Source organism: Buteo buteo, chromosome 8 (genome assembly GCF_964188355.1).
Source record: "Buteo buteo chromosome 8, bButBut1.hap1.1, whole genome shotgun sequence".
Classification (NCBI taxonomy): Eukaryota; Metazoa; Chordata; class Aves; order Accipitriformes; family Accipitridae; genus Buteo; species Buteo buteo.
In genome coordinates, this window is record NC_134178.1 from 9652458 (window position 1) to 9678603 (window position 26146).

The 26146-nt window shown below is 42.7% G+C and overlaps 1 protein-coding gene and 1 long non-coding RNA gene across 5 annotated transcripts in view; one reads left to right on the forward strand and one right to left on the reverse strand.

Annotated features, from left to right (window-relative positions):
• The window catches only part of CASK (calcium/calmodulin dependent serine protein kinase), a 223155-nt gene extending 215174 nt beyond the window's left edge, over window positions 1-7981 (reverse strand). For 2 of the 4 annotated variants that reach the window (XM_075033580.1, XM_075033578.1), the window contains exon 1: window positions 7568-7981. In XM_075033580.1, the coding sequence (XP_074889681.1) occupies window positions 7568-7626 (59 nt within the window). In that variant the 5' untranslated portion in view covers window positions 7627-7981. The remainder of the gene's footprint in view (window positions 1-7567) is intronic. The other 2 variants (XM_075033582.1, XM_075033581.1) reach the window with 1 other exon arrangement.
• Window positions 7115-26146, forward strand: part of LOC142033580 (uncharacterized) — a 59616-nt gene continuing 40584 nt past the window's right edge. The window contains exon 1 of the long non-coding RNA XR_012651254.1: window positions 7115-7394. This is a non-coding gene — a long non-coding RNA (uncharacterized LOC142033580). The remainder of the gene's footprint in view (window positions 7395-26146) is intronic.

Genomic DNA, 26146 nt, shown 5'->3' on the forward strand with positions numbered 1-26146 from the left:
GAAAAACAGGGACCACCTTTGTAAAGGGTTTTTTGTTTATTTATTTATTTAAAAAAAGACAATGGCTCTAATACTGGGAAAGTTCATAATGAATCCTGAAGGCACAAAAGAAAAATGGATACTTTACATACCCACGTAAGAAGACATCTAGAGACAGATTTCATAAAGTTCTGAGTATCTTAAAGGCCACTGTACCTGAGAAGCCTCAGCCTCACTGCAGCTAAGACCCTTTTCCTTACCCCTACAGCTATTTGGATCTAAAATTTCCAAACATGAACTACCTTCCAAACCCTGGTAACAGTGAGTTTAAATGAAGTCATGAATTAGCTAAGAATCATGTGTTCCCTAGGAAAGGCACACTTTAAAATGGTAAGGGTTTCTCAATCTCAGCTACAGCAGAACTGACATTTTGATGAGATGAACCTAGTTTTTTCAACTTAGCTGAAAGTGCTTCCTAAACAACTGAACTGAAACAGAACACATTTTATACCAGTTTAAGTGCCCATACAGGACTTAGACCCCAGCTTTTACTCCTAAAAATTTTTCAGAGGCAAGTTCTTTACAGCTTACTTAATTCACATATCCTAGGAAATTTACTCAGTATTAAATGCTAGGAATAATTGCTTATGTCCACACTATCCAGAAAAGAAAATGGGGATGTTAGTAAAAAATGAAATCAGAGTACCTGCAAGCAGTTACACGTGCCACTGGGTAGCCAAAGAAACAGGTGAAGAAGCCAGGTGAAAATCTAGTTAACCAAATGCTACTTAGAAACCTCTGGTGGAAGGAAAATATACAGAACTTAAAGGGCACACAATGAACTTTGTAAGTGTGTGAGAACTATGCATCAATTATAAATGTCTTCACATAGCGAAGACATGTTTTAACTATTGGTTTCTGAAAAAGCTAAGTCAATATAGAAATCGACAAAATATTGACAATACAAGAATTCTGACAAATCCTAAGGCTGGAAGGAAAGTACAGCCCCACTGTACCTTGAATGTTGCAATAAAAGACAGAAGGTATGTAATAGCTTTCTGGCTACCCCTTCTTAACCTATTCTAGAAAAAAAGTATGAAAGTAAAAGAGCAAGGCACTTGTTAACCAAGGGAGGGTCACATCTGTTATTCGAGAATACATTAGGAAATAGTCTATTATAATGCAAAGGTCTTTTATGGTCAAGCTCCAAAAATTATTCCAAACCTTATTTAGCTGTTTCCATTTCAGAAAAAGATATTGGTAAGAATGGGGCTTAAATACTAGTAACACTATTGTAACTGAAATGTCAAAGCTGGCTGTGGACTTCTGTTTGGACAGGAGAGGCATTCCTTTTACCAATAGACATCTCCCAAGAAACATTGTAACTTACTCTGAATACAGCAGAAGTTTATTAAAAGAAGTTACTAACCTGACACTCTAAAACACAGTTCAGTTTACAGCTACATTGAAGTGCAGGCTCTCTCTTGCCATGCTTTGGATGCCTTACCTAGGTATCCTCTTACATGCTTATTTGACATACGCAAAGAAAAAGAAAAGGTTTTCTTGGGGTTCTTTCAGTATGCATATTGCTTGATAGTGCACTATCTTAAGAGATCAGTCTAACTTTTTAAACAACTAGGGATGATAATTCTGGCCATGCATGTAATATATCCTGTATACACATTTTCACACTGTATATTAAGAAAAAGTACTCGCTCCTGGAAGAAAGGAGAATTCGTAAGAGTTATTTTTATTAGCTCCATAATTTGGCATAAAATACCTACTTTTAACAGCAACCACTTTCAATTCTGAAGTCACCATTCTTTAGATGGCACATTTAATGTGACTACAGGTTTCTGAAAAGTGATCTTTGGAAACATCATATTAGGGTTAATACTACTCGATTACCATTCATTGTCATGACATCTGCATAAGAGATTATAAAAAGGCCACTGTATCAGACAGCGGGCTGAGTAGGTGAGTGGCTGTTGACATAAAATACGGGTCTTTTGTTTCCCTAATATTTCTTTATCCTGAAGCATTTCAACTCAAGCATTGTGTTTGAATTGAAATGATTATCAAGGATCACTTGGGTCCTTGGGTGCCTAAAGGGGTCCTAAAGCCTAGCCCCCATTCTTGAAGGCAACAAAGTTTCATACTATTTTAATAAAAAGATCAAACTCTTAACTTTGCAAATCTTCAAGACTAGGTAGCTTTTTTTGTCCCACAACTTCTCATGGACAGCTGCTCCAGAATTTCAGTAGTAAATTGGTCTAAAATCTTCTAATTTTCAGCCTCAAATTACTTGGGACTAGTCTGCACACATTTGGTCATCTGCTCTTATCTTCAAGGGCTTCCTTCCCTTGGGTGTTTAAGCACAAAAACATATTTGCAAAGCCCTTGCACAATCTTTCTCCATTTGCGTTTTCCTAGATGAAGTTCCTTCAAACTCCCCTCTTAAGCGAGCCTCTACTTCCCAATCATTACAGCAGTCTTGTTCATTTCATGAGGATGTATGCAAGAATGCAGCTGCTTATCAAAACAACACTAGAAAAAGGGACACAAATGGAGAGTACTGATTAAAATGTTGTACTCTGCAACTAGGTATATTAATTCTACCCCATGTTCGGCTACAGTTGAACCTCTGAAGTAGACAGAACCTCTTAAGTAGAAACAGGTCACTGCTGCAATTAAAATCCATAGCAGAATAACTTAGCTAAGGAGATATTCTAGCAACTATACACTTCAAATAATCTACTGTTATTTTCCTGAAGTAATGCCCATTATGACCTCATGCTTAAATCAAATATTCATTATAATCTGTTACTCTTAAACACTGGAACACAGAAAAGAGCTGAGAATGTTCTATTAGTACACTAGTATTTCAAACAGTACTAAAAACCTCAAAAGCTAAGCTAGACAAATCTCTTTCCATATCCCAGAGAAGCTCCCTTGCCTCTCCCCCCTTTCCAAACAGTGAGTACATAATAAAGTTGTTTCACATTTTCATTTGGTTTGTCAACACTATATCCATTAGTTATTTGCATCAGTTTTACAGGAGATGCAAAATTTCAGTGGTGTATTAGAGAAAAAGAACATTTGAGAGTCAACAGTATTCTCACTCCTTTGCAGAGAAAATGGAGGCAATAATGAAAAAAACAATATCACTGAAACCATCAAAATACCCTTACACAGTTTTGTTATCACAATACTTAAAATTATTAAAATATTTCTTGGACAAGGAATCCATGAGCTCTCTCCTCTCTTTCCTAAACACTCCCTGACTGGGGCATAAATCTAAAGTATCTCCATCTCAAGGTAATAGCTTAGGATGGAACTACAACCACCATCCCCTTGTCTGACTTCAATGGGATACAAGCCTTCATATTTCAGTGCAAGAAAGTCCCCTGTCCCATTGCCCGCCCCAAGACCTTGCAACCTCCCCTCAAATCTCCTGCAGTATTCCAGCAGTCCTGGTAGGCTGCAGAATACAGGAACACCTGCAGGCTCTAGGCACTTTAACCCCTCTTTACTAGACGGAAGAGCCCAAGTAGAGAGAATCATCCCATCGTAGGGGAAGGGAGGATGAAAACAAACTAAAATCCTCAAGTGTGCAGTGCAGAAAAGGACCAGACTGAACCCAGCTATATTGCAGAGAATGTCCTGAAAGCTACAATAGTGTTAGCACCAATCATCACATTATACTTTAGCATTAAAAATACCAACAACTACACTACTACTATGCACAATGATTGTACATAGATATGATCCGCAAATGGAAGATGAAATTACAAAAATTTACAGTTTAAGTGACTACTAATATGAAACCCAACGATTTCAGTTGTGATCAATGCTCTTTTAAACACAAATAAACTTTTATCAACTTTATCACACAGTATTTACAACTTAAAAATTTGGAGAAATTTTTAAGCAACCTGCAATCCTACTGTCAGAAAGATCAGACAATCTTTATGGTACTCCTCTAATGCTAACATACACTGACATGAATCTTAAGAGGTGCAGAAACTCAAAACCAGATAATGTAAAATAAAGTCCTTGCAGAAGAAGGACTCTATCTATCATAAAAGACATGCTTTGGCCTTCTAGATTCAATACCACCTAAAGACAGGCATTCTCTCTTTGGCATAAAGAAAACTGCTGCTATGTGTATATGGAATTCCTCTGATAGAACAGTTTTTACCACAGATGAATACCCAAGATGTTTCAACTCTACAACTACTACATTTTATAAACTACTCAATGCGTTCTGAATGAAAATTTTAATAAAGAAGTACACTTAGCACTATTATCTGTGAACTGTCAATCAAACCCATAGTCTGATCAACATAACAAAAGTCTTAGATTGTGTACTTCTCAACCAATATACAGGGAGAATCTCTTCAAAGTTACCTGGAAGCAAGTTTGAAAAAAAATGGTACACCTGTGGTTTTCATCACTACCAGTTATCCTGAGACACGTTAACACATTTCTGAAGGCTAATCTATAAATCCCCAATTTACTTCTTGCTTGAAGTGTGTTTGTGTTGGCCAAGTCTGAAGACGAGACAGTAACCTAGAACATAACACATCTGGTAAGGTAAACTACATGGCTAATGTTAGTTCATAAATACCACTTTTTAAAGTTCAACAAGAAATTGGGATTATTATTCCAATTTTTATCTCCATATAGCTTTCAGTGATGGAAGGGTATACTGGAAATATATGCAAATGAAGATTTCCCTTAATTTATTTTTTTTTAAAGGAAACACAAACTAGAATTTCTCTTTACCCCTCCTGGCCTTTCTTTTCTCCTGCACCCATTCAAAATGGAAAATGCATGCTTGCAGAACTTAAACACATTAAATATCACATAATAAACAGTTTATCACTGTCATTCCAATCAATTCATTCATACACTATTGCATTGTAATTGTTCCACACTCCAGCACACCAAAAGCTATTATTACTGCATTCACACAAAGTAAGTCTGACCAGTTTATTGTATGTAAAAGTGTTTAAAGTTTATCCTAAAGATCAGAATATGCCTCAACAAACTGGGCCGCATGCTGTCAGCTAAGAAACTCTCTCCTTAAGTCTCTAGTAAATTGTATGGGAACTTTGACTAAATATTCAGACATTTTACAGGCAAAGATCTCTTTCCCACACCCTTTGTGAAAATACTTTTTACTACCTTAAATGACAGTGGTAACTAACTATTTAGGAAAGATAAATCACACTTTTTAATATTTCATGTGTCTGAAATGCAAATCTGGGCCAGATGTGCTATTTGCAAGAACTAAATTACTGTATCAATCAATAATAAATCACAGGAATGTGCAGACATTTAGTGGATGTTTCACTGAAGGATGTTTAGTAAGATGCATACGTAGCAATTCAAAGCAGATTTACAGCAGCTTTCCTCAAGTTGCCTAAAGATGGGCAAGGTGGTACCCAGAATCTGTAAGCTAAATAAAGATGCTGCACCCCTGGTTCCCTGGAAGTCACCTGAGTAGTATTGCAAAGAAACAGGAACACTCCTTATACAACTGTACATGAATTTGTGTATTTATTTTAAAGGGTTTTTTTAGAGGACTGACATGACATCTGTGCGGAAAAGCCTGAGCAATCACAACGAGCTATCAACCCTTCACACCATCACTGCTGCTATTTTCAGTGATCCACCCTGTTTTTGCTACAGTGCTCTTGGCATCATTATGCTACTGTGATTCAATATTTATCCGTTAGATCTAGTTATATCACAACACTATCTATACCACCTAAATCTCATGTGGAACTTCTGTAGCTAATACCTAATCCACAGTTTTTGAGCTCTCTCTTCAAAATTCTCCGATCACAAAACAAAAAGTCATTTGAGATGTGCAAACATCTGGACCCCTGTGAATCACCCATTCTCTAAAAGGGTGTGCGGTCACGCATAATCACTGCACCTTCTTTCTAACGGTAATCAGGTATGAATAAAATAGTGTGTGGACTGCAGTGGTTAGCATAAAACCTCTTGTGAAAGGAGTGTGCCAAAAATTGTCTTCAAAACATGTTTAATAACTGTTTTGTTTCTCGGCTACAGAAGCACCAGCATTAAGCTAAAGCAATCGCTTTCCATTTACGACAGCAAACAAGGCCCCTTAAGCTTAATATTTTAAAAAGTTGTTTGTGTTACGAGAAAGGTAGTAACACCTTGTGAAATGACAGAACTGAGTGCTGAAACTTCTGCTGACAACAAAGTCACCTGCTAAGTCCAAGACTAGTATTTTAGTAGAATCCTGAGGAAAGATTAATTCTAGATTATTTTTAGCCCCAGCTTTGAAAGTAGACAGCACTTGATACAAACTGAAAAGCATACTGCTAGAGAGCGGGCAAGAGAACACATGCAGAAAAAATTCTTTGTTTATAATCAAAACAAAGTGAAGAATTATTCCTATAAAATTCATTGTCAGGAAGAAAAAAAATGCAAACACACTGAACAGTGTCACTACTAAGGCTTCTGCAGCAATCTCAGCTTTGGAATCAGAAACCTACGGAAAATTAGGAAGTCACAATATTGCTACATCTTTCATGTCCATTTTGCAATACAAACACAACTACATAAAACACATGAAAGATGATGGATTTGAAACCGAGCGGTCACAAAAACATGGGGGTGGGGGGGGCGGGGAACGGAGCCCAGCTTTAATTCTTTGTCACAAATCTGATTTGGGGGGATTCTATGCATTTTCCTAGTGCGATTACGCAGACTGAGACTTGAACTGTCATTTTCATCCACCCTACAACAGCGGTAGCCCGAAACAGGCTGCTGGGGAACGCCAGCAACTACCTCAACTCCTCGGTTCGATACAAGCCTCGAACATCGGTTTAATAGCAGTTGCATAAGACGACTCGAAAGGCCAAGCACTCCTGCTGCCTTATACATCTCTATTTCCACACGAACGAGAGCGGAGGGAAAGATCTGGACGAAAACCGAGCACAACCCCGGCGCCACTACTACTGCCACTAAGCAGCTGGTTATTATGCAGCAAAGAGGAGGAAAACCCAACACCTGGCGCACAGATATGCAGACACCCAGTGAATAGGTGGATCTACGGGGAGATATCTTCCCTCTCCCTTCCCCAATAGGCAATCCTTGATGGGTGTGCCAGGAATGGGATACAGGGAGGGGGGGGGGAGGAGAAGAAAAGGGGTGGGAAGTGGTTGCCGCTCGCTGCAGCCAGCCTGAGCGATGGTTAGGTGGTCGGTTAATCATGGTGGCTGGAGGAAACATGGGGTCACTTCTCCCCCTTCCGCCTCCCGTGTAATCGGCGAAGGTGGGCAGCGCGGCGGAGCCACCCGCCGTCTCACCGCCACCGGCCACGGGGGGGAACCCGGATATCCCGCACCGACCCGCTGGCGGCGGCGACTCAGGTGGGTGCCGAGCAGAGCATCCCTCTCCACCCCCCCCCGCCCCGTTCCCCCGGCTCCCGGCGGCGGGGGCCGGGCAGGGGGAGCACCGCCGCCCCCTCCCCCGCTCTACCCGCCGGCGCACACGCCCTGCCCGGCCCGGGCCCTGCCCTCCTCCCGTTCCCCGCGGGACTCACTTGCCGATCACCTCGCAGAGCTCGTACACGTCCTCGAACAGCACGTCGTCGTCGGCCATGGTCCGGGCGTGGGGGGGGGTAGGGGGGGATCAGCCCGGGAGGCGGCGGCCCGGGGGAGGGAGGGGGGGGGGGGGGGCCGCGGGCACAGTCCCCGCGGCGCGGCGCGCTCCCCTGCCGGTCAGCGCCAACCGCCACCACCACGGTAAATCCCCACCGCTACGGCAGCTCCCGCCGCCGCCGCCGCCACCTTCCTGAGGCGCCGCCGCCCGGGGGCTCCCGCGGCCGCGCCGGGACTCCCCGCTCCTCCTGCCGCGGGCCGCAGCCGCCGCTCCCCGCGCGTGTCACACACTCCGCGACCCCACCTTCCTCCTCCTCCTCCTCCTCCGCCCCCCACCCCCCCACCCCCCCCCTCCCGCCCCCTCTCAGCCGGCTACTCCCCAGCGGCAGCGGGCGGGCGGGCAGCTCCGGCTAGCGGGGCGGCGCGAGGTCCATGGAGGGGATCGGCGCGGCGCGGCGGGGAGAGGAGGAGAGGAGAGGAGAGGGGCCGGCGGCAGGCGGCAGCGCCGTCTCGCTCCCTCGCCGAGCGAGGCGGCTGCGCGCTCCCGGCCGGGCGGGCGGGAGGGGGGGGGGGGGGAGAGAGAGAGAGAAGGGGAACAGAGGGGGGGAGGATAATAGTGGGAGGGGGAGGGGCGGGGAGTTGCAGGCGCGGCCGTTGATTACGCTCCCAGGCGCGAGGAGGAGGAGGAGGAGGAGGAGGAGGAGAAGCGGCGGCCGTAGGCGCTGGCTTTACTGGAGGGCGGGCGCGCGCTCCCAGCCGCCGTCACGCAAAGCCGTCACGGAGTGAGCGAGCGGGCGGGCGCGCGCGCGCCCGCCGGGCCGAGCAGGCGCGGCGCGGCGCGGCACGCAGGCACGCACGCGGGGGGCTGCGTTCGCTTCCGCTCCCCCCCACCACACCCCCCCCCCCGCCAGAATCGCTCGCGGGGCCACGCCCACCGCCCGTTTCGGGGGGTCGGGGCGGTGTGCGCAGGCGCGGGCGGGGATGACGTCATGGCGCGGGGAGGGGGCTCGGCGGGGCGGTTGTCGGTGCCGGCGGCTGTGGTGTGTGAGGGCGAGGCCGGGCCGGAGAGCGGCGACGGGCAGGTCTGAGGTACCGACCTTCCCCCGCCGCCTGTCCGCTGACCGCCAGCGGCTCTCGGGGGGGAGGGGGGTGGCGGTAGAAGGACCAGCGGCCCCGCCGCGCTGAGGCTGCGGGGTGTGTGGGGGGGGGGAGCGCGGCGCCGGAGCTGGGGGGGGGGGGTGCGGGGGCGTGTGGTGCGGGGAGGGGAGAGAGGAGACTTGCTGCTGCCTCAGCGGGTGGCGAAGGCCGCTGCTGAGGTGAGGGGTACGGCGCTTCGGCTGCACGCCCAGGCGTGGTCTGTAGCGGCAGGCGTCCCTTCCCGTTCTCACAAACGCGGCCGTAATAATAAAGAACCTCTGTGCACAACTGGGCTTGTAAGGCTTTGTCCAGGGGCGGCTGAAGTGCTTCCCCCCCCCCCCCCCAAGAGGATATAAGTATTGTCTGGAGCACGATTTGAACCGTCTTTGTTATTAGGAAAACAGTCATCCTGTTAGCCCTAAAAGTAGTGCATTGAAAGAACCTTTTGGGAGTGCTCTTCCAGTTGGGCAAGTAACTGGCGGCTGTCGTTTCTCTTAACAGCCACTTAAAACCAGCGTCTGAGACACCCGGTGAATTTCAGAACATGAAGTACTTCCTGATACAGTGTGTTCCATGATTTTTGACATGTCACACAGAAAACTATATACAAAAGAGATGTTAAGTTGCATGTGTGTGCTCTTCCAAGTTTTGAATTAGATGGTTTGTAGAGGAAAGCAAAGCTCTTTTGAAGGAATTAGTCAGGAACTGTTGCAGTTTACAAAGTGTTTATTTTTGCCAAAGTACTTCAGCACACATGCAACTTCTTAAAACTCATTAACAAAGGTAAATCATATAGTTGTTCCCCACACTGAGAAAAAACCTGTCAAAGCAGAATTATCTGATGAAATGGTTTAAAGGTTAGCTTTAAAATGCAGAGCTGACAACGCTTCACCAAGAACACCTTGTTCCTGTCTCCAGACGAATTCAAAAGAAAAAAAATAAGAAAAGCAGTGAAAATAATTACATCGATCTCTTGCACAATGGTAGCATATAAGGTGAGAGATTCCCATGAGGCTGTACTCTATGCCATGCAAATCTTTAAAAAATATTTAAACACCATCTGCTATTTGGAACGTAAACAAAAAGCCAATGTATTTAGGTTGTTCACTAAATTTCACACAGCTAAACGTGGGCAACCATTTTTTGCTTTTGCAAGGCCATCAGGCTGAGTACCACATAGGCCTCACAGTAGTAAGTTTTAGAATACGGGTGAGTGTTCACTTATGTTTTGAGCTGAAATTGTTATTTGACTATATGTGGAGCCATCATTAGAAGTTAACAAGAAAAAATGATAGAAAAACACACAAGGAATTAAAATGCTTATAAGAGATCCCTTCCCGGGCTGAGGCAAATGCTTTTGCCAGTCCAGCAGCATCACTTCACGGGGGGTCTCACCTTCCTCTGGGTGCTGAGAGTCACACCAGGCCACATCACCCGGATGTGACAAATTAAACTGAAAACACGGAATACCAAGCATAATACATGAGGGGGCTTGGGGCCAAAATATTGTAATAGAACAAACCCTTTAAGAGCTTTGGAGGGCAGTTGGGTCCGTTTTGGGATGACACAGCACATAAACATGGTTTTCTGCTAATGAACGGCGTCTCAGAGCATAGATCGAAGAGTTAAAGTTGTCGTGGGAAGGTAGTTTCTTGGAAAACACTGAACAAAAATGGGCTTTCGCTGAGAGAGGTGGTTCGTTCCCTGGCATCTAGCCTACTTGAGGGGTCCTGCTGCCTTCCAGGAAGGAGGGTAGCCGCTGCTTCTTTATCTGATGGGCTGAGCTTCCTTTTTTTTTTTTTTTTTTTTTTTTTTCCCTATACTGGAGCAAAGACACGCTCTTTAGAGCAGCTGTAGCATTCATTGCTTAGGCTGGCAAGAAGCAAAGTGAATCTATGAAAGCCTACAAACATGTCGGTTGTCCACATTCAGCACAGGGGGAGAGCAAAAATGGGTGCTACCTACCACTGGAGTTGCATGAGAAGAATCTGTCTGAACTAGGATTTGTTTGCAGATCTGTATCATAAAAAGTTGCATACTGAACCAGCAAAAGCAGCAAGGATACCACTGCATCAGCTATTAGTAGAACAAATGAGAACTATGCTGTAACTCAGTTTCAGATTGAATGGGCTCAAGAAAATACGAGCATAAGTTCACCAGCAGCCAATACACAATATTATGACCATCCAAGCAATGCATATGCAGATATGTTTGTGATCATGAATTTCAGCCACCAGTTTGAAAGTAGTCATTCCCTTTCCCTTTCACAGGTAGGCATTCTTGATTTTCACCCATGTATCCTCCTTACAGATTCTGGCTTTAATTTGAAATTATAAGGTTAAATTCTGAAATACACACACCTAACATCTTATTAAAAATATGTAACAATAATGTTTGACACACAAGCAGAAGAAACTTTACACTTGAGACCTGGAATGTTTTACTGGCAAGGATAGTGGTTGGTCTGAAAACAGTTCAGGGCATGAGTCGTGTCAGGGCTGGGAGAGGGACTTCTTCATACAGAATTAGCAAGAAAAGGACACTGACTATTTGCAGGAGGGAAATGCTTTACAATCCCTAGTAGCCTTCCCAAATCACTGCACATATTTGAGCTGCCTGTCTGTCAGATTCTGTACTGCCAGGTTAAGGAGTATTTTTAGGCAAACCAACATTGTTTAATTCCAAAGTTCATTTTAAAGTCCAAAGAAATAGCTGAGTGAGGGCTTGGGCACTAGAAACCCCATTTCTTAAAATTTTATGGTGTTTTCAAGTTTTACACAGCTGTGGTCTTTGCAGGGTGTGCGCATACGGTCCACACACCATTGGTGAGCCACAGGGCAGGTAAGTTGTTCAAAGGTTGTTATGGAACCATAGTTATCAGTTACATCCAAACAGCCTTTATAGTGTTTTCATTTAAAAGTAGGATGTAAAAGGTACGTGATGAAGAACAAGAAATTTTAAGGGTTTGCCAGTGTTCTGTAATCCAAAAGATGTAGGAACCACCAAATTCTGTGCCTCAAATTCCAAGTATAACAGGGCCCTGGGTACTTTGATCTGTAACCCGGGTATTAATTCACTCCATCTTACAAAGTTTGAGGATGATACTGACACTGAAGATGAGTATGAACTGTCAGTACTTTGTAAGAGAGAGTATTGGAGGCTTACCAGATTTCTGACAAACTGCCATCTTGTTTAGGAGTGCGAATTCTATGAACTGAAAATAGTTTGTATTTTGGGCAATGAAATGTATTTTGGTTGCAGTGAAAAGAGACAATGTTTTGATCACGACAGACGCAGACATTTTCAATCCTTGTAAAAAATGACGGTCAAAAGAACCCTAAAAAGCCATCAGCCAACCCTGAATAAGTCTGGATAACTTCTTACAAAAGTATATAATTAAATCTGCTTGGAAATCTACTGTGTGGCAGGGCAGTCTGCAGCTGCAGAGCTCGGGTGTAGCACGCTGCACAAGTCGTGCCATACCGTAATTAAGGAGGCCGGGTTTCCCACAAATGCGTGTCTTAACAGGTGAATGATGTTTGTCTAGGAAGATAAATCTCCAACTGCATTTTTCTCCTTAGTGGAGTTTTTTCTAAGTTCCTCCACGGTGTCAATTCTCCATTGTTCAATGGGAAGTGGACTTTCACTGCCACCCTTCCTCACTGAAGACACTATCAGGTCTCTTTTCTGCAGCCCCCTATCTTCAAAGGACAGTTGGAGCTTATCTCTGGGATCCGTACCTTGCCCCCATCTAATTCTGTTGAAATTGACCCCCAGGTTCAAAAGTTCCTGGGAAAGATACAGGCTTGTATGTATATGTGAACATGGCAAAGCATAAACGTAATTTCCTCAGGCAACCGGCTAAGAGCTGCCTCTTTTGAATGAGGAATTTTTTTTCACTGCCCTTCAGACATGGTGACCACATCCCCTTCACTGGACACTTGGCTCATAGTGACCCAGCCACCCAGCTGGGTGAGAGCGCCAGGTCATGTAATAAGCCAGATCTTGGTCAAGGAAGGGTAAGGGAAAATGTCATGTTCCTCATCTGTAATTAGACCACTCTCATAATTAAACATAAATTACAGTAACACTGCTGAAGACAGGTAGTAAACTAAATCAAAGCTGAGCCTGTCTGATACTGCCACAGAAGCTCACGGTCACCCTTCAACATCAATTTCCAAAGGAGAAACAGTCCCAGGTAGGGACAGCTGGCAACATCAAAAGAGAGGGGAAAAGTTAAAAATTACACAAGCCCCTACTTAATGGAATTTCTTTTTTAGCTATTCCTTGCCATTCTGGTTATTTTCCCCTTCCTTGTGTACTGTGCACCTGTGAACAATCTTGATTGAATTACTGGAGATGCTTATTTCTTTCCTCCCCAGTTGCAGCTTTTCCTCATTGATGGCTATGGATTAAATACTAAGAATTGTGGAGGAAATCTCTCCATGATGCTTTTATTGAAACTTTTTTAAATTAAAAAGATCTTACAAGATGTACAGGGGATAAAACCAGGTAATAAAACCAACTCAAAATTCTGGTTATCTTTTCATCATTATTCTAAACAGAAATTTGCAACCCTATGCTACAGTCATGCACCTATATACAGAAAAAGAATTAAAAATCACATCATAAGGACAATATCAAAATGCTATGTACTACCACTGAAAAAAAGCCCACATATTTTCCTTTCATATCTTTCTTCTTGCATTTCTCACCCTTCTACTATCTTTTGTAGAAACCTTTAAGCAATTTTGGGGAGGCAGGTGTCACCTTAATAATTAGGAACTCCAGAAGGGCCCCGCAAAGCAGAGTAAGTGCCCAGAGGAGCTTTGGTGTAGATAAATGGCAAGGAATACTGCATCTAGAGGAAATCCTCGTCTACACCATCCCTGCGTGATGCTGAACTTGGAACTGGCAGCTGTGGCTCTGGAAAGAGCCCTCGGACTCACTCTGGCAGTTCTCTGAAACCATTGTTGCAGGGTGCAGTGATAGTCAAAAAAAAGCCAATAAAATATTAGGCCTATCAGGACAGGCATGAAAATGAGGCAGAAGGTGTCATTTTCCCTCCATATAAAGCTCTGGTGCACCCACAGCTGGAGGGTTGGGACATTTCAGGCCTCCTCTTCTACAGGAGGACACAAAGGAGTTTGCAAAGGAACAGAGAGAGAAGGGCAATGAAAAGAAACCAAGGATGAGCCATCTGCCTTGCCAGGAGAGGTCAAAAGGACTTGTCAATTTGTGGAGGAGACACCTGAGGCAGGATGTGGTTGAGGTTTACAAAATCATGAAGGTGGTAGATAAGGTGAAGGCAGAACTGTTGTTCACCAAGTCCTGCAATAGTAAAACGAAGGTGTGCTTGGTAAAACAAGTAGGAAGGTAGTTTAAGACAGATACATGAAAGTACTTTTTTAAAAAAATATACATGCACGCTGGATAGCGAACTTCGAGAACTTGCTGCCACAGGAGGCTGTGGACACCAATAGTATCAGCAGGTTCAAAAAGAAATTAGACCATTTCAGGGATGACACATCATTATAAACAAATACTGGAAGGAATAGGCAGGGCTGTGCCGTGGAGCATCCCTAGCACAACAAACATAGATGCTGGGAAAGTGGAAGGGGAACGGACTGCAGAGAGTGGCTAGGCTTTCATGCACTTTCAGAACTATCTCCTACTGCCACTGCTCCATTTTCATTTTTAAAGGTGTACATACAGTCTTTCACTACAAATTATGCAGTCAGCTTCTCTACATTCGGGGAAATCACAAGAGTCAGCATACCTGGAATGCAAAGAATATCCTTACCCAGGAAGGCCATGTTATTGATCTCAGTCTGTTGATCCCCTGTTGGGTAAGTAGGGCTAGGTGGACCCATTAGGGCATTTCTTATATTCTCAGCCTTTTAGTTTCATCCTATGTTTCATTTTTCATTCTTGACTTTGTCCTTTTTTTTGTCCTCATTCTGCCACCAGTTTATTTTCCAAACCCTATTTATGAGGTTTGAGGTACCTATTTTTTCTTACTGCATTTCCCAGATCACTATTTCCATTAATGTGCAGTAATACAATCCAAAAGCTGACAAGGCTTACAGTTGAAGACTCCTCAGACACAGCTATGGCTTTACCACTTATCCTATAGCCTCAGGGTAAGCCAAGCTTACCACATTTTATAACTTTAGAAGAGAATACTAATTCTGTAAATAATTATTTGCCAAGTATTTCACCTTCCTCCTTGTCATTCAGCTTTTTTTTCTTTTTCTCTTGGTTTTCTCAGCCAATGTTTTTGTCAGATGGGGTATAGCTTCAAAGAGGAGAGCAAACACCTCTCTGCCTGGCCACTTAGTGTACTTCCCACTCCCACTTGTCCCTTCCTTACGCTTTCCCTTTCTGAAGTGTTATGCTGACAGGGCATGACTATTCACACCCAAACTTCGAGGCTCTTTTATCCTTCAAGAACAAACCCACCTGCAATGGAAGCAGTTAGTATCAACTTCCCGGGCTGGCCAAGTTACCACTGAGAAAGCTTCCTGTAAATCTTTTGCCTGCAGAAATCCAATTCATAGATTGTTTGCAACAGATCTTTGAAATTTAGCAGGGAAAAAGTCCTGGAGGGTAAAGAGGTATGCTTTTCTGTGTCCCGTGAAATTCTATTCAGGTCTGACAGAGGGAGAAACTGGAAGAAAAATATCCTTTTTTCCTACGGCTTAAGTTGGCAGCAGCACTCTGGCAGCCATCCAAGGGGACCAGCCCTGGGCATTCTTGTCCCAGGCAGCGTCCGCTGCACACAGCGTTGTGCTGGGAGCCTGACACTCCGGCTGTAGCTAAAAAGCTGTGGTGAAAGTGAAGTTTGGAGACAGCAGAGAGAGAAAAAACAAAACGACACTCTGTAATTTCTCTCTCTAAACCCAGCACATAGTATTTCTTTGATCTCTTCCTTTATGGGCTCAAGAGCACCCTTAGTTTGAAGAAATTGGAGCCATGCTCCCCTGGTGATCACCTGTGCACTGCACATGGTCTGAATCTCAGCGGAAATTTTTATGAGTAGCTTGGGGCCTTTTCATTGAGGAGGAAAAAAATACTTCCACAAAGGCAAAATATTTTTTTGTTTGGGAAAAGGTATTTGTGTGCTATGTGTGAGACTGTTTTCAGGACTGCTGCCCTATGTGCTCTCACTATTGGAATGTCAATGGAGAATGTAACAGAAGGGGGGAAGAAGTGGGAGGAGGATCTTGATGTTAGGACAGGAGATTGACACACAGGTGAACAAATTGTTATTTACCTTGTAGTAAACTGTGGTCCCTGGTGATGCTTTGCTCACTGTTTATACATGAGGCCAATATGCTCAGTTTCAAGGTTTTTTGGCCATCAGTGCTCATCTGGAGACAAGACTTTGCCCTCAGTTTTCTCACAGCTCCAGGTGTACAGCAACATCAAACACATCTCTCTGCTCCTTCACCAATGTAACATCCATATATTATCATCCGAGCAGAGGAAAACCAAGGGTCATGGAAATATATAAACACTTTTTAAAGAACTGCAAATACCTGTTCTAACTTAGTATGTATTTTATGGATGATGACTCCTAATCAGAAGCTCTGTCAGATGCCAGTGATGTCCTTAGCACAAGTAACACAAAAGCGCCTAGCAGAACTAAATTCCGAAGATTATATTTTTACTGTGAATTAAGGAGGACAAAGCTTTAGGAGTAATTATGTTTTCTGTGAGGAAAAGAGCCAGAAGTAACACTTTTTGATAAATTCTAAATAATTTCTGCTTTAGTCACTGTAGAGCTGGGCTCTGGATGGATGTATTGGCTTCTTTAGAAGGAACTTAAGAAAATTAGGGCTCTGATGATGAAGAAAGGGGAGGGATCTACTTTAACATCTCTTGTCTCCCCTAGCCTATGGAACAGGTAGCTGTGTTGCTTGTCACTCAGACTCTGAACTACCCACTTACAGTGCAGTGGGTTTAGGCTAATTAAAGCCATCCCTGTTGCTGTCTGTCCACCCAAACCTCTGTGCTGTAAGAGGCACATGAACAGAGAAGCATCTCTGAGGCTAGCCCAGAGCAGGAATACACACTGGTGTCCTCACCACGCTGTCACTCTGTGTCATTCAAATCCCTCAGACTCCCTTGCGGTTTGGGTTCTCTTCGAGGAAGATTTACAACTACCGTGGTGTCGATTATGTGCTCCGCACCCCCAGGCTTTGGGTGTGCCTGTGCTCAGTCATCACAGTTTTGGATAAAGGACAACTCTGAGAGGGAGGCTCAAGTTCAGCCATAACCACTGGTTCTTTCAAATAAGAACAAAACAGGCAGGATCAAGTGTTTTGTTTCGAAAGAAAGGAGATGCTATCTAAAAACCTTCTAACTTAGCATGGATATCTAATAATTAACTGCTAAGTACTTATTTACAGTAATTGTCAGAACAATGGGTAACTCATACCCAGGGGAAAGCTGTGACTCATAGTACTAGGCCTGATGGTGGTTGTGTTGTCCCTCCTTTGATGCCTTTGGTTGGAAGTATGAAGATAATCACAGAGAACATGGGGCCCACGGTAGCTGTACCTGTCCAGAAGCATGTCAACTCAAGAATGTGAAGGGCATGAACACCAGGAATGGAATATGTATAAGGAAACACACTATTATTGCCTCTGTTGTATAGCTACAGCCAGTGCCCAGCTGGTCAGATAAACCAGGATTTTGGGAAGTGATTGTTAATTCTGTTTTCTCATCTTGTGAGTTTCTAATACGAATCACCTCATGTAACTTTAGACAGCAGTGGTATAGACATCTACACCTGAGCTAGTAGTCTGGGCTTCCTTTACAGCCAGTCAACAGATAACAGGCATTTCTGGGGCATAATCACTCTGGATATACTGGGGAGGCAGTGAGTAGCTCCAGCAAAGTTCCTAGATTTCCCTGATAAAAAATAGGGATATTTTGCTTTTGATCTTTCAGAGGGGATGCTTTAAACTATTCCATTAATATAGTAATGGGTACCCTAAAAGAAACGGAGAAAATTACTAGCTTTTTAAAAAGTAATGAGAAATGTATTATTTTTTCCTGGTCTGGCTTTCACCTTCACAGAAGTAAAAAAGATGTCTCCTTCATGTGTCTGGGTTGTCCTGCGACCAGCAGGCACCATGGAGTTTGATAGGGATCTGTCTTAACTCGGAGTGTGAGCTCTTAACAAGAGCATTGCACTTTGTAGCTTGTATTTAACAACTGGTTCAAGCCAGAATCTCTTAAAGACATGGTTCTCAGCAACTTCCCTCTGCATCTTGAAATTAAACATTAACATAATAAGGAAGTTCAGATACTAACTTAATCTAACTTAATGAACAAGCACACATTCAATTAGTCTCTAAGGTACTCTGAACTGATTCATGGTATTGGAAATCTCTCGCAGAGTATCAATACTCTTGCTGTCAGACGGCAGCAAGTCTGTTAGTTCCAGTTGTGCTGTGTCCTGAAACCAATTCATCTCAACCTGCTGTGGCTGTTGGCTGTCAGAATTTCTCAGGTAAAATGGCTGTGTTGGTACTCCTCCTTTAGAGAGAGTGTCACTTATTCCTCTGCATATGTCCACCTGGTGCCTCAAGTTTGTCTCTGACCACAGGATATTCCTTGTGACATTATTGCTGTTTGCAGTCATTGCTTTTCATTATAGATATTCTCACAGTTGTTTTTTACAAAACAGTGACAGCTCCCAGTACCCCAGATTATGTTTTCCTTTCACCTTCCCCCCACCCCATCTTTTTTCCATATATCTGCTGGCTGCTGTGACTTTGACATGAGTTCCTAACAGGTGCTCAGGAGCAGGCACTGTTGTTCTCAGTTTTCTGTTGAATAAAATGTCAGCAAGTAACAAGTCATGTTACATTGGTACCACTCCGTTATTTAACAGCACCAAGTATGGATCAGAATTGGCATCTGTTCCTGTATATCCTTTAATATATTTTCTGCTAGCCTTCAGAGCCTGGAGATAATAGAGGTTATGGTTATATGACTGAACTTGTATTTCAGAGCAGAACGGTTAAACACGAACCTGATAAATGTCAGACATTACTGTATCAGGTATACCAGGCCTAGCATATTGAATCAAATTTGGGATGTCGTCTTTCTAAGCTGTTATGTTTTCTAGCAACACTATCTCAGGAAAATGAGAATACTCTAAATACATATCTAGGAGTAAGGGACTGCTGACTGTGCATTTTCCTTTTCCAGCCAGGACATGCAAGTTTGTTTCTCCTTTGCATTGGGAACAAGTACTTGCTGTGCCATGTGACAAGTCTTCCCACTTCCTTAATGGCATCGTTTGTTTAGGATCAGGACAAATCTCTAGTCCTTCTCTTACAGTTTTCAATCCCTAAATGAGTTTCCTTTGTCCATTTTATCATTTTTCAATAACATATTAAAAATGACCGCTCCTGTGTCTTCAAGCATCCATCTGGCGCTAAGAGCTTCCCCCAACTCTAGTGTGATAAAGATTATCAGTAAAGACAGTATAATGTGCTGGGCACAGTATGTAAATACTTTTAATTACATTTTGTAAGAAACTTGTTTGTAAGAGCAGTTTTGACAAAGTCTGTGTTCTGTTTTTACTGTTGCTTTTTATCTGCCTGATTCATATAAAATCTGACTCTGGACTTTGACGCATGGCCCTACTGTTAAATAGGAGAGCGTGCCTCCAACCACCAAAACTTTCCTAGGTTTACACTTAACTTGCAAATCCCATATCTGTAGCTGAATATCCCTCTTTAAAGTACTATTTCCCAGGTCCCTGTGGCCGACAGTCACTTTCGGCTAAAACTGGGGAATGAGAGCGTGAACCTCTCTAGCTGTGGGGCTGACGACCATCGCCTCCCCTCTCCTTTTGAGATGCACTGGCATTTTGTTGAGACGCGTGACGTGCGTGCCGCCGCCGTGCAGCTCCAAGAGGACTCGTGCCACTGCCTTTCTCGGAGCGGGTGGCAGAAAACTCGGTGTTGTGATTACTTTTACAGGCCTCTCTAACTCCTTCGGTTTCTCACAAGCTTGTCACTAGCGGTGGCACTCGTTTCTCAAGCACTTTGCCATGTCGTCTGTTTTCTAGAGCGGCAGGCTTAGAAAGCTGGTTCTGGCAGCTCCGTCAGGCACGAATTTGCCTACAACATTCTTCTCTCCAAGGAATCTTTAAACCCTTTCTTGTCTGTCAGGCTAGGTATACTAATGATAACATCAACCTCCCTCGTGTGATCATTTCCTGAACCATTCTAGAAAATGAGCTGGATTAATGAAGACTTATTATTTAAATTGCTGAAGCTACCCAGCTCATTTTGACTGAACACATGAGCTTCTGCCATGACTGCTACAACCAGAATGGATGTCTATTGGTCCCTAAGCATCCGGCACGTCCCAGGTGCAAGATTATATGCCTTAGTTTAAATATCATAAACTAAAGCAGCTATGACTAAATTTCTGAGAGCGTGCGAAGCTAGTTTTGTATGACAGCATGAAGCTCTGCATTGGTTAATTTGCTCTGCCGAAAGCTCACTGATTTAAATTTGGTTCAGATATCTGTGCTGACCATTGCAGTCTTCAGTGAAGTTATACTCTTAGTTCATTTTATTTTTGGTCCCAGGTTTTGTTTTGTAAGCATACAGAGCCAAGGCGTTTGAGTGAAATCTGATTCATTCCCTGTCTGATATCTCACTGACCGCCATGGCTTAACCTGGCTCTCTGCACCAGCTCCTGGCTTTTTCCAGAGCTCTGGAAAGCTGTGGTTCCCCTCACTGGGCAGCCTTACAGCTGATACTGTCAGCTGACAGCAGCTGCGGCACAGAAAATGTTCTCAGGTTTTGTACTTTGAAGTCTACGGATGGCACTTTATCACTCATCTGTGAGACATGCTCCCCAATGCTGAAAATGTTTACAGAAATGATTTGCTGTAGATAGGCAAAAAATGCTGGTAATTTCATTGTAATTAAAAAATTTTCATTTCAACACTCGAGGGGTTCCACCTTCACTGTGAAAATGTCACAGGTCTCAGCAGTCCTGTTACCCTCAGCAGACCTGTATGCTGTTACTCACCATACCCTTGTTTTACTAGAATTACATTTGATCAAAATGAATCAAAAGTTAAGATTTTCAGAAGAACTTTTGCTTTTTGTTTTCTTTTAGGTTTAACCTCTCACTTCAAATAAGAGGAGGCTGGTAACATTATTTGCTCTGTTTCTTAGATAGTACGTTATGCATTTGCCTGATTTTTCTTTTTACCTTTTCCTCTTTATGCTTTGATTTTTCATGTCACACAAATGACACAGTATCCCTAAATATAGCAGAAGATTGCTCATGAGACTTTCTTAAGTTAATCTTATGAAAAGAATTGATTAAACTTAGTTCTTGACTAAAAATTAAATCTTTTTTTTCTCTTTGTTTGACTCAAGATCAATTTTAAGCACCTTTGTCATTCTTTGACAGGTAAGCAAAATGTTTTGGAAAACATTTTGAGAAGGAGAAATAGCATAGAAAAAGCCTGGTTCCCACATGACCTTAAACCCCTGGGGTTCAATCCTGCAGCACACTGAAAGATCACATCTATAATCTGTTCCTTAAACTCAGGATCTCTCATATGTAAGATTAAACGTGCGTTTAAGTATCTGAAAACTTTGTTTTGTCTGTTTAACTGAATCAGCCTTCTGTATGGTGATACCAAACTCAAGTACACTCTGAAAACATGCCTGGCTCATTTTCAGCCACTGCCGTAAAAAGACCTCCCTCCAAGGGGGACATAATACAGGAGAAATACTAACCGAGGAATCCCCCACCAAATTCAGCACATAGCCTGCCCTGGACGCTTATTTCTTTGCTACTGCTTCTTGCTGCAGAACACCAAACCTTTAGACTAGATCATGTAGTCATGTAGACTGGACATACAACATGAAGAAAACATCACTCCCGAACATAATTCTGTGTATTTTTTACACTGTCTTCTTAGTATACGTATAGGAGAGATGGTAAGTGAAAATTGACCCAAGTGGGATCTTCTTCACAGTATGACAGGTTGTCACCAGGAATTCAGCATGAACGATCAAACAATTTTACTCTTCTGTCTTTAACACAGCATACTAAGATAAGGAAAAACAGTGTTGTACACAAATAGAATACAAAATGAGAATAATATTTTCTGATTCAAGTACTAGCATGTGGAAAAGAAGAGAAAAACTTTGCTCTGAAGTCAGCCATTTAGGTGGTGCTTTGGCAGAGAAGTCAAGAGTTCTGCTGATATAAGGAAAGAAATATGTGGAACATGGAGATCAAAGCCAGCCTACAGTGTAGGAGGACCAACTGGCATTGGCTGGTGTCTCTGTGGTGTATATGTTTAAATACAAGTTTAAATACATATGTATTCAAATAATAATAGTTCTACATTTCTAAAGCTCTCTCTCTTCTGTTTGCATATTGGTCTTGCATCATTTTGAATGGGGCAAATTGCTTTACTAATTTTGATGTCAGCTACTAATATTTTAAATGAAGCTGCCAAAAAGTTACAACCATAATTTACCCAATAGAATTACTGCTATGAACTTTGCTACAAGCTACTGACTGAGTAAATAAATTCAAAATTCAAGTGGTGTAATTTATCGCAGCGTTTCTGCAGCTAGGGTCCTATGCAATACTTCATGAAGCTGAAAACCAATACAGTGTTAAAATGACAATACTGGAACAAATTATTCAGATTCTCTAATTACATTACGTATGTTGAGACCTTGAAACTAACACCTGCAGCATACCAGTGCATTAATACTAAGACGGTATAGTTCTGGCTTTGGAAGGAAGATACACAATTGACAAAAAATGTTTATATCCATGATTACAATGACCATTCAAAGGACAGGTTAGGGCAGGAAACAATGGGGACTACTGATGCAGAAACCAGAAAAATGAGCAGTGCAAAACATTTGTTCAACAGGAAGATTTGGGTTGTCATGAGAATTCCCCCCAGCCCAGCTTTAGAATGGTTAAACTTGAACCGAAATGTTTGGCAACTGTGCCCTGCTTGGAAATATTTATAGAAGGCTAATACTTAGCAGGTGGTAAAATTTTCCTACCAAGGATCTCCAAGCATTTTACAAAATGTTAATAATCAAGCTTCATAAAAAATTCATGTGTAGCTTTTCCAGATGTGTCTGCTCCTGCAGGCGAGCGGTTCGAAGCCCTGCTCTCTGGCCCGGCAGAGCCATGCCTGCAAAATGTTCCCTGTCCAGTCCAGAAAGGAAATCCTCGGAAAGCTGGGGGGGTATTCAGAGACGAACGGAGGAGCAGGGCACCCTGCTTGCTCTGCGCTCACGTACTCCGACCTCTAATGCTCTGACGGAGACACCTAACAAGCCCCCAGAAACTGGCACTAAGACAAACACAGAGACCTCTCAAATCTATTCCTGTGACCTTGTTAAGCACCATCTGCATTGGAGAAAGGAGGGAGATTTGGAAAGGTTAGAAAACTTACTTAAGGTTACACTGCCAGTAGTTGGCAGAGCCGGAGCAAGAATCCAGTGTTGACTCCGAGCCGTCTGCCTGCATCACCCGGCTGGCTTTTATTCCAGGGAGGTACAGCGCAAATGGGAGATGAGACACTGCAAAGGCATTAGACAGCTGAACAGATTGTAAGTGCTCTGGACAATCTTGTGATTACAGCCCTTGTGAGCTTTGCTTAACTGCTGGGTAAATTGGATTAAACAATTATGAATAGGTACAAGACACCTAAGTGGATGTCATGTGGTAGGAACAAACATTTTTTCATCAAAGAAAATGCAAGATTTTCTACAGAAATGAATTAAAAAAAATTATTTCTGAAAAATTCTTTGTAGGAACCTATGAAAAAAGCTAATTGTTGTGGGGGAAGAGAAAGTTCTGATAGAAACATAGTGAGACAGATAAAGAAATGTCAAGAGAAGTGGTGGAATGGCCTAAGGCTGAGTACCAGTACTCAGTGATTAATATAATTCACAGTCTGTAAAAGAATGATCAGTGAGGTGGCAACGTTTGCAATATGACAAAATTGTTTGGGATAATTAAAACAAGAGAAGACTGAAGAGCACTACTGAGATAGCTAAGCTAGGTCACTGAGCATCAGATGAAAATTAATGTGGGTATTGCATTTTGGAAGAATTGCCTAAACTGCTTATACAGATGTCAGAGCTCAAAGTTAAAGGCAACCAGTAAAAAAGAAAGTCTTGAATGAAAACTTCAGTCCAAGTCTAGGAGTGGCATGGAAGAAGGTATTGATTTATATGCTAAATAAATCTGGGGTATTTTTATTTGGAACTTTTCAATTCTGGTTATCATGTAAAAAGAATAGGCAGCAGAAAAAAAGAACTTGGAAGCAACTGGGAAGAACAACATGGAAAACTTCCCATATAAACTTGAAATTAGGATTATCTAGATAAGAAATGAATGGGAACTATTGAAGTGCACCTTAAAAATAGTTAAGGGAAGATATTTCATGTTCTTGTATTTTTAGTTATAATACAAGAACAAGGAGATGTTCAATCAATCCAAATGTCAAACAAAAATGATAAAACTTACCATATTTAGATAAAGAGAGAATGGATAATGGATAGCAATGGATACAATACTAGACTATAATCCTGAGGCCAGGAGTAGAACCAGATGGAGGAAGTTAAAAGGTATTTATGTCCTCAATTAGAACATACTACAGTATGCATAGGACTGAAGAGGAAGGATAGTAAAAATTATCATAATTCAGGGACTTAAAAACAAACATTAAAATAAGGAAATGGACTGGCTATTTCATCTTTGCACCAAGAAGAGGATTTTGTCTTCCTCATCTGAAGCATCTGGGACTGTCAACAGTTGCTGACATGATCCTAGATTAGATAGTATCATCTAGTCTACCCATTTGGAAGTCAAAGGTGCTAATTAGAGGAATCAATATGAACAATATTAAAAACCAGCACTTTCATAGTTTGGATGATCAGATGCTTCGTTTTGTTTAATCAGGAAATTTATACTCACAGGGGGTATATAAAATTGAACATAATAATTAGTTTAGGCAGTATGCTTATCCTTAAATTCAGATATTTCAGTTTATAATGAGTGCTTTTATAGTTATTCTCAGACTTAGTCAGCAGGAGACAGACAATTTATAGGCATGGAGGAGTTCCTTTACCAGTGTTGAAGAGCACATGACGTATATATCCCTGCCATCTGCCCATCTTGTACCCCAAGGTAAATCTGCCTCAGTAAAGTAGAGGAAGTACAGCTGTGGCCAACTTATTAACAATCAGAAATCCTCAACTGTCATATAAGCATCAGAACAAGGATCAGAACAAAGTGGTTCTGCTGTTGCATCACAACCACAGCTGTAGCTATCTGAACAAACCAGAGGTCAGAAATATTTCTATTTAAAATAAACAATCATTTGTAAAATTACAGGTTATCCCACAGAACCACGGAGACTCCTGTCTCCATCTTTGTTTTGTTCACGTCCGCTTTAATGGCTGGGTTTTCCATCCTGGAGAAAAAAAAGAAAACAAACAGAAGGTGCCTAAGATATGTCCAAGCTCATAGTCTTGTCCTTTTGTACTGCTGAGTTCATGTCTTTTCCATTTCCCTAACAGTGTAGATATCCACAAACTAAGAAGTCTCATGCGCTGTTTTTTGTCAATTGATCTTAAATTTTGATGGGCTCGATGCAAGGTGATATAAAGGCCATAAATCTCCTGGAAGACAGGTTTCATCTTTGGATGCAATTGGAGTGGAGACAAAAATTAAGCAGTACAGACCATGGGAGGGACCTGTGCGGTGACCTGAGTCCTCTTGGTCACGTATGACGCAGCAGTACCTCGGCTTACACCATCCCGCAGAAGTGGCTGCCCTGGCTGCAAGCTGTGAACCCCCATTCCCCTGAGGCTGCCCCTAGCTGAGTGTAACTGGGTATAAATAACCACGAGTTTCCTCATCTGGGTGTTATAGAAATCTTCCCCCCACCATATTATTTAAACACCTTATTAAAAGTAGTCCCCTTGCCCCTGTGAAAGGGTTAGGTTTTGGCAGAATGGAGTCAGACATGGACCCATGGAGAGCAAAGTTTTTAGAGACCTTGCTGTGCACTGAAGAGTTTATGTGTTTCTCATAATGGGGAATAGAATTGAGTTTTGTGTTTAAAACATGGATAGACTAGCATTTAAAGAGTTGCATTTAAGTAGCTTGCTGTAGCTCTTCTGCCCACATTTATATCCTTTTTTCCCCCCTGTGAAAAACAACTACTGGTTCCTATCTTCTGCTATATTATCCGGTAGGTAGGGACTTTTGCTGGGGATGTACCAGCGTTACAGCTTCCCAGACCGGAGCGCTCAGGTGTAGCTAACAGCTGAACT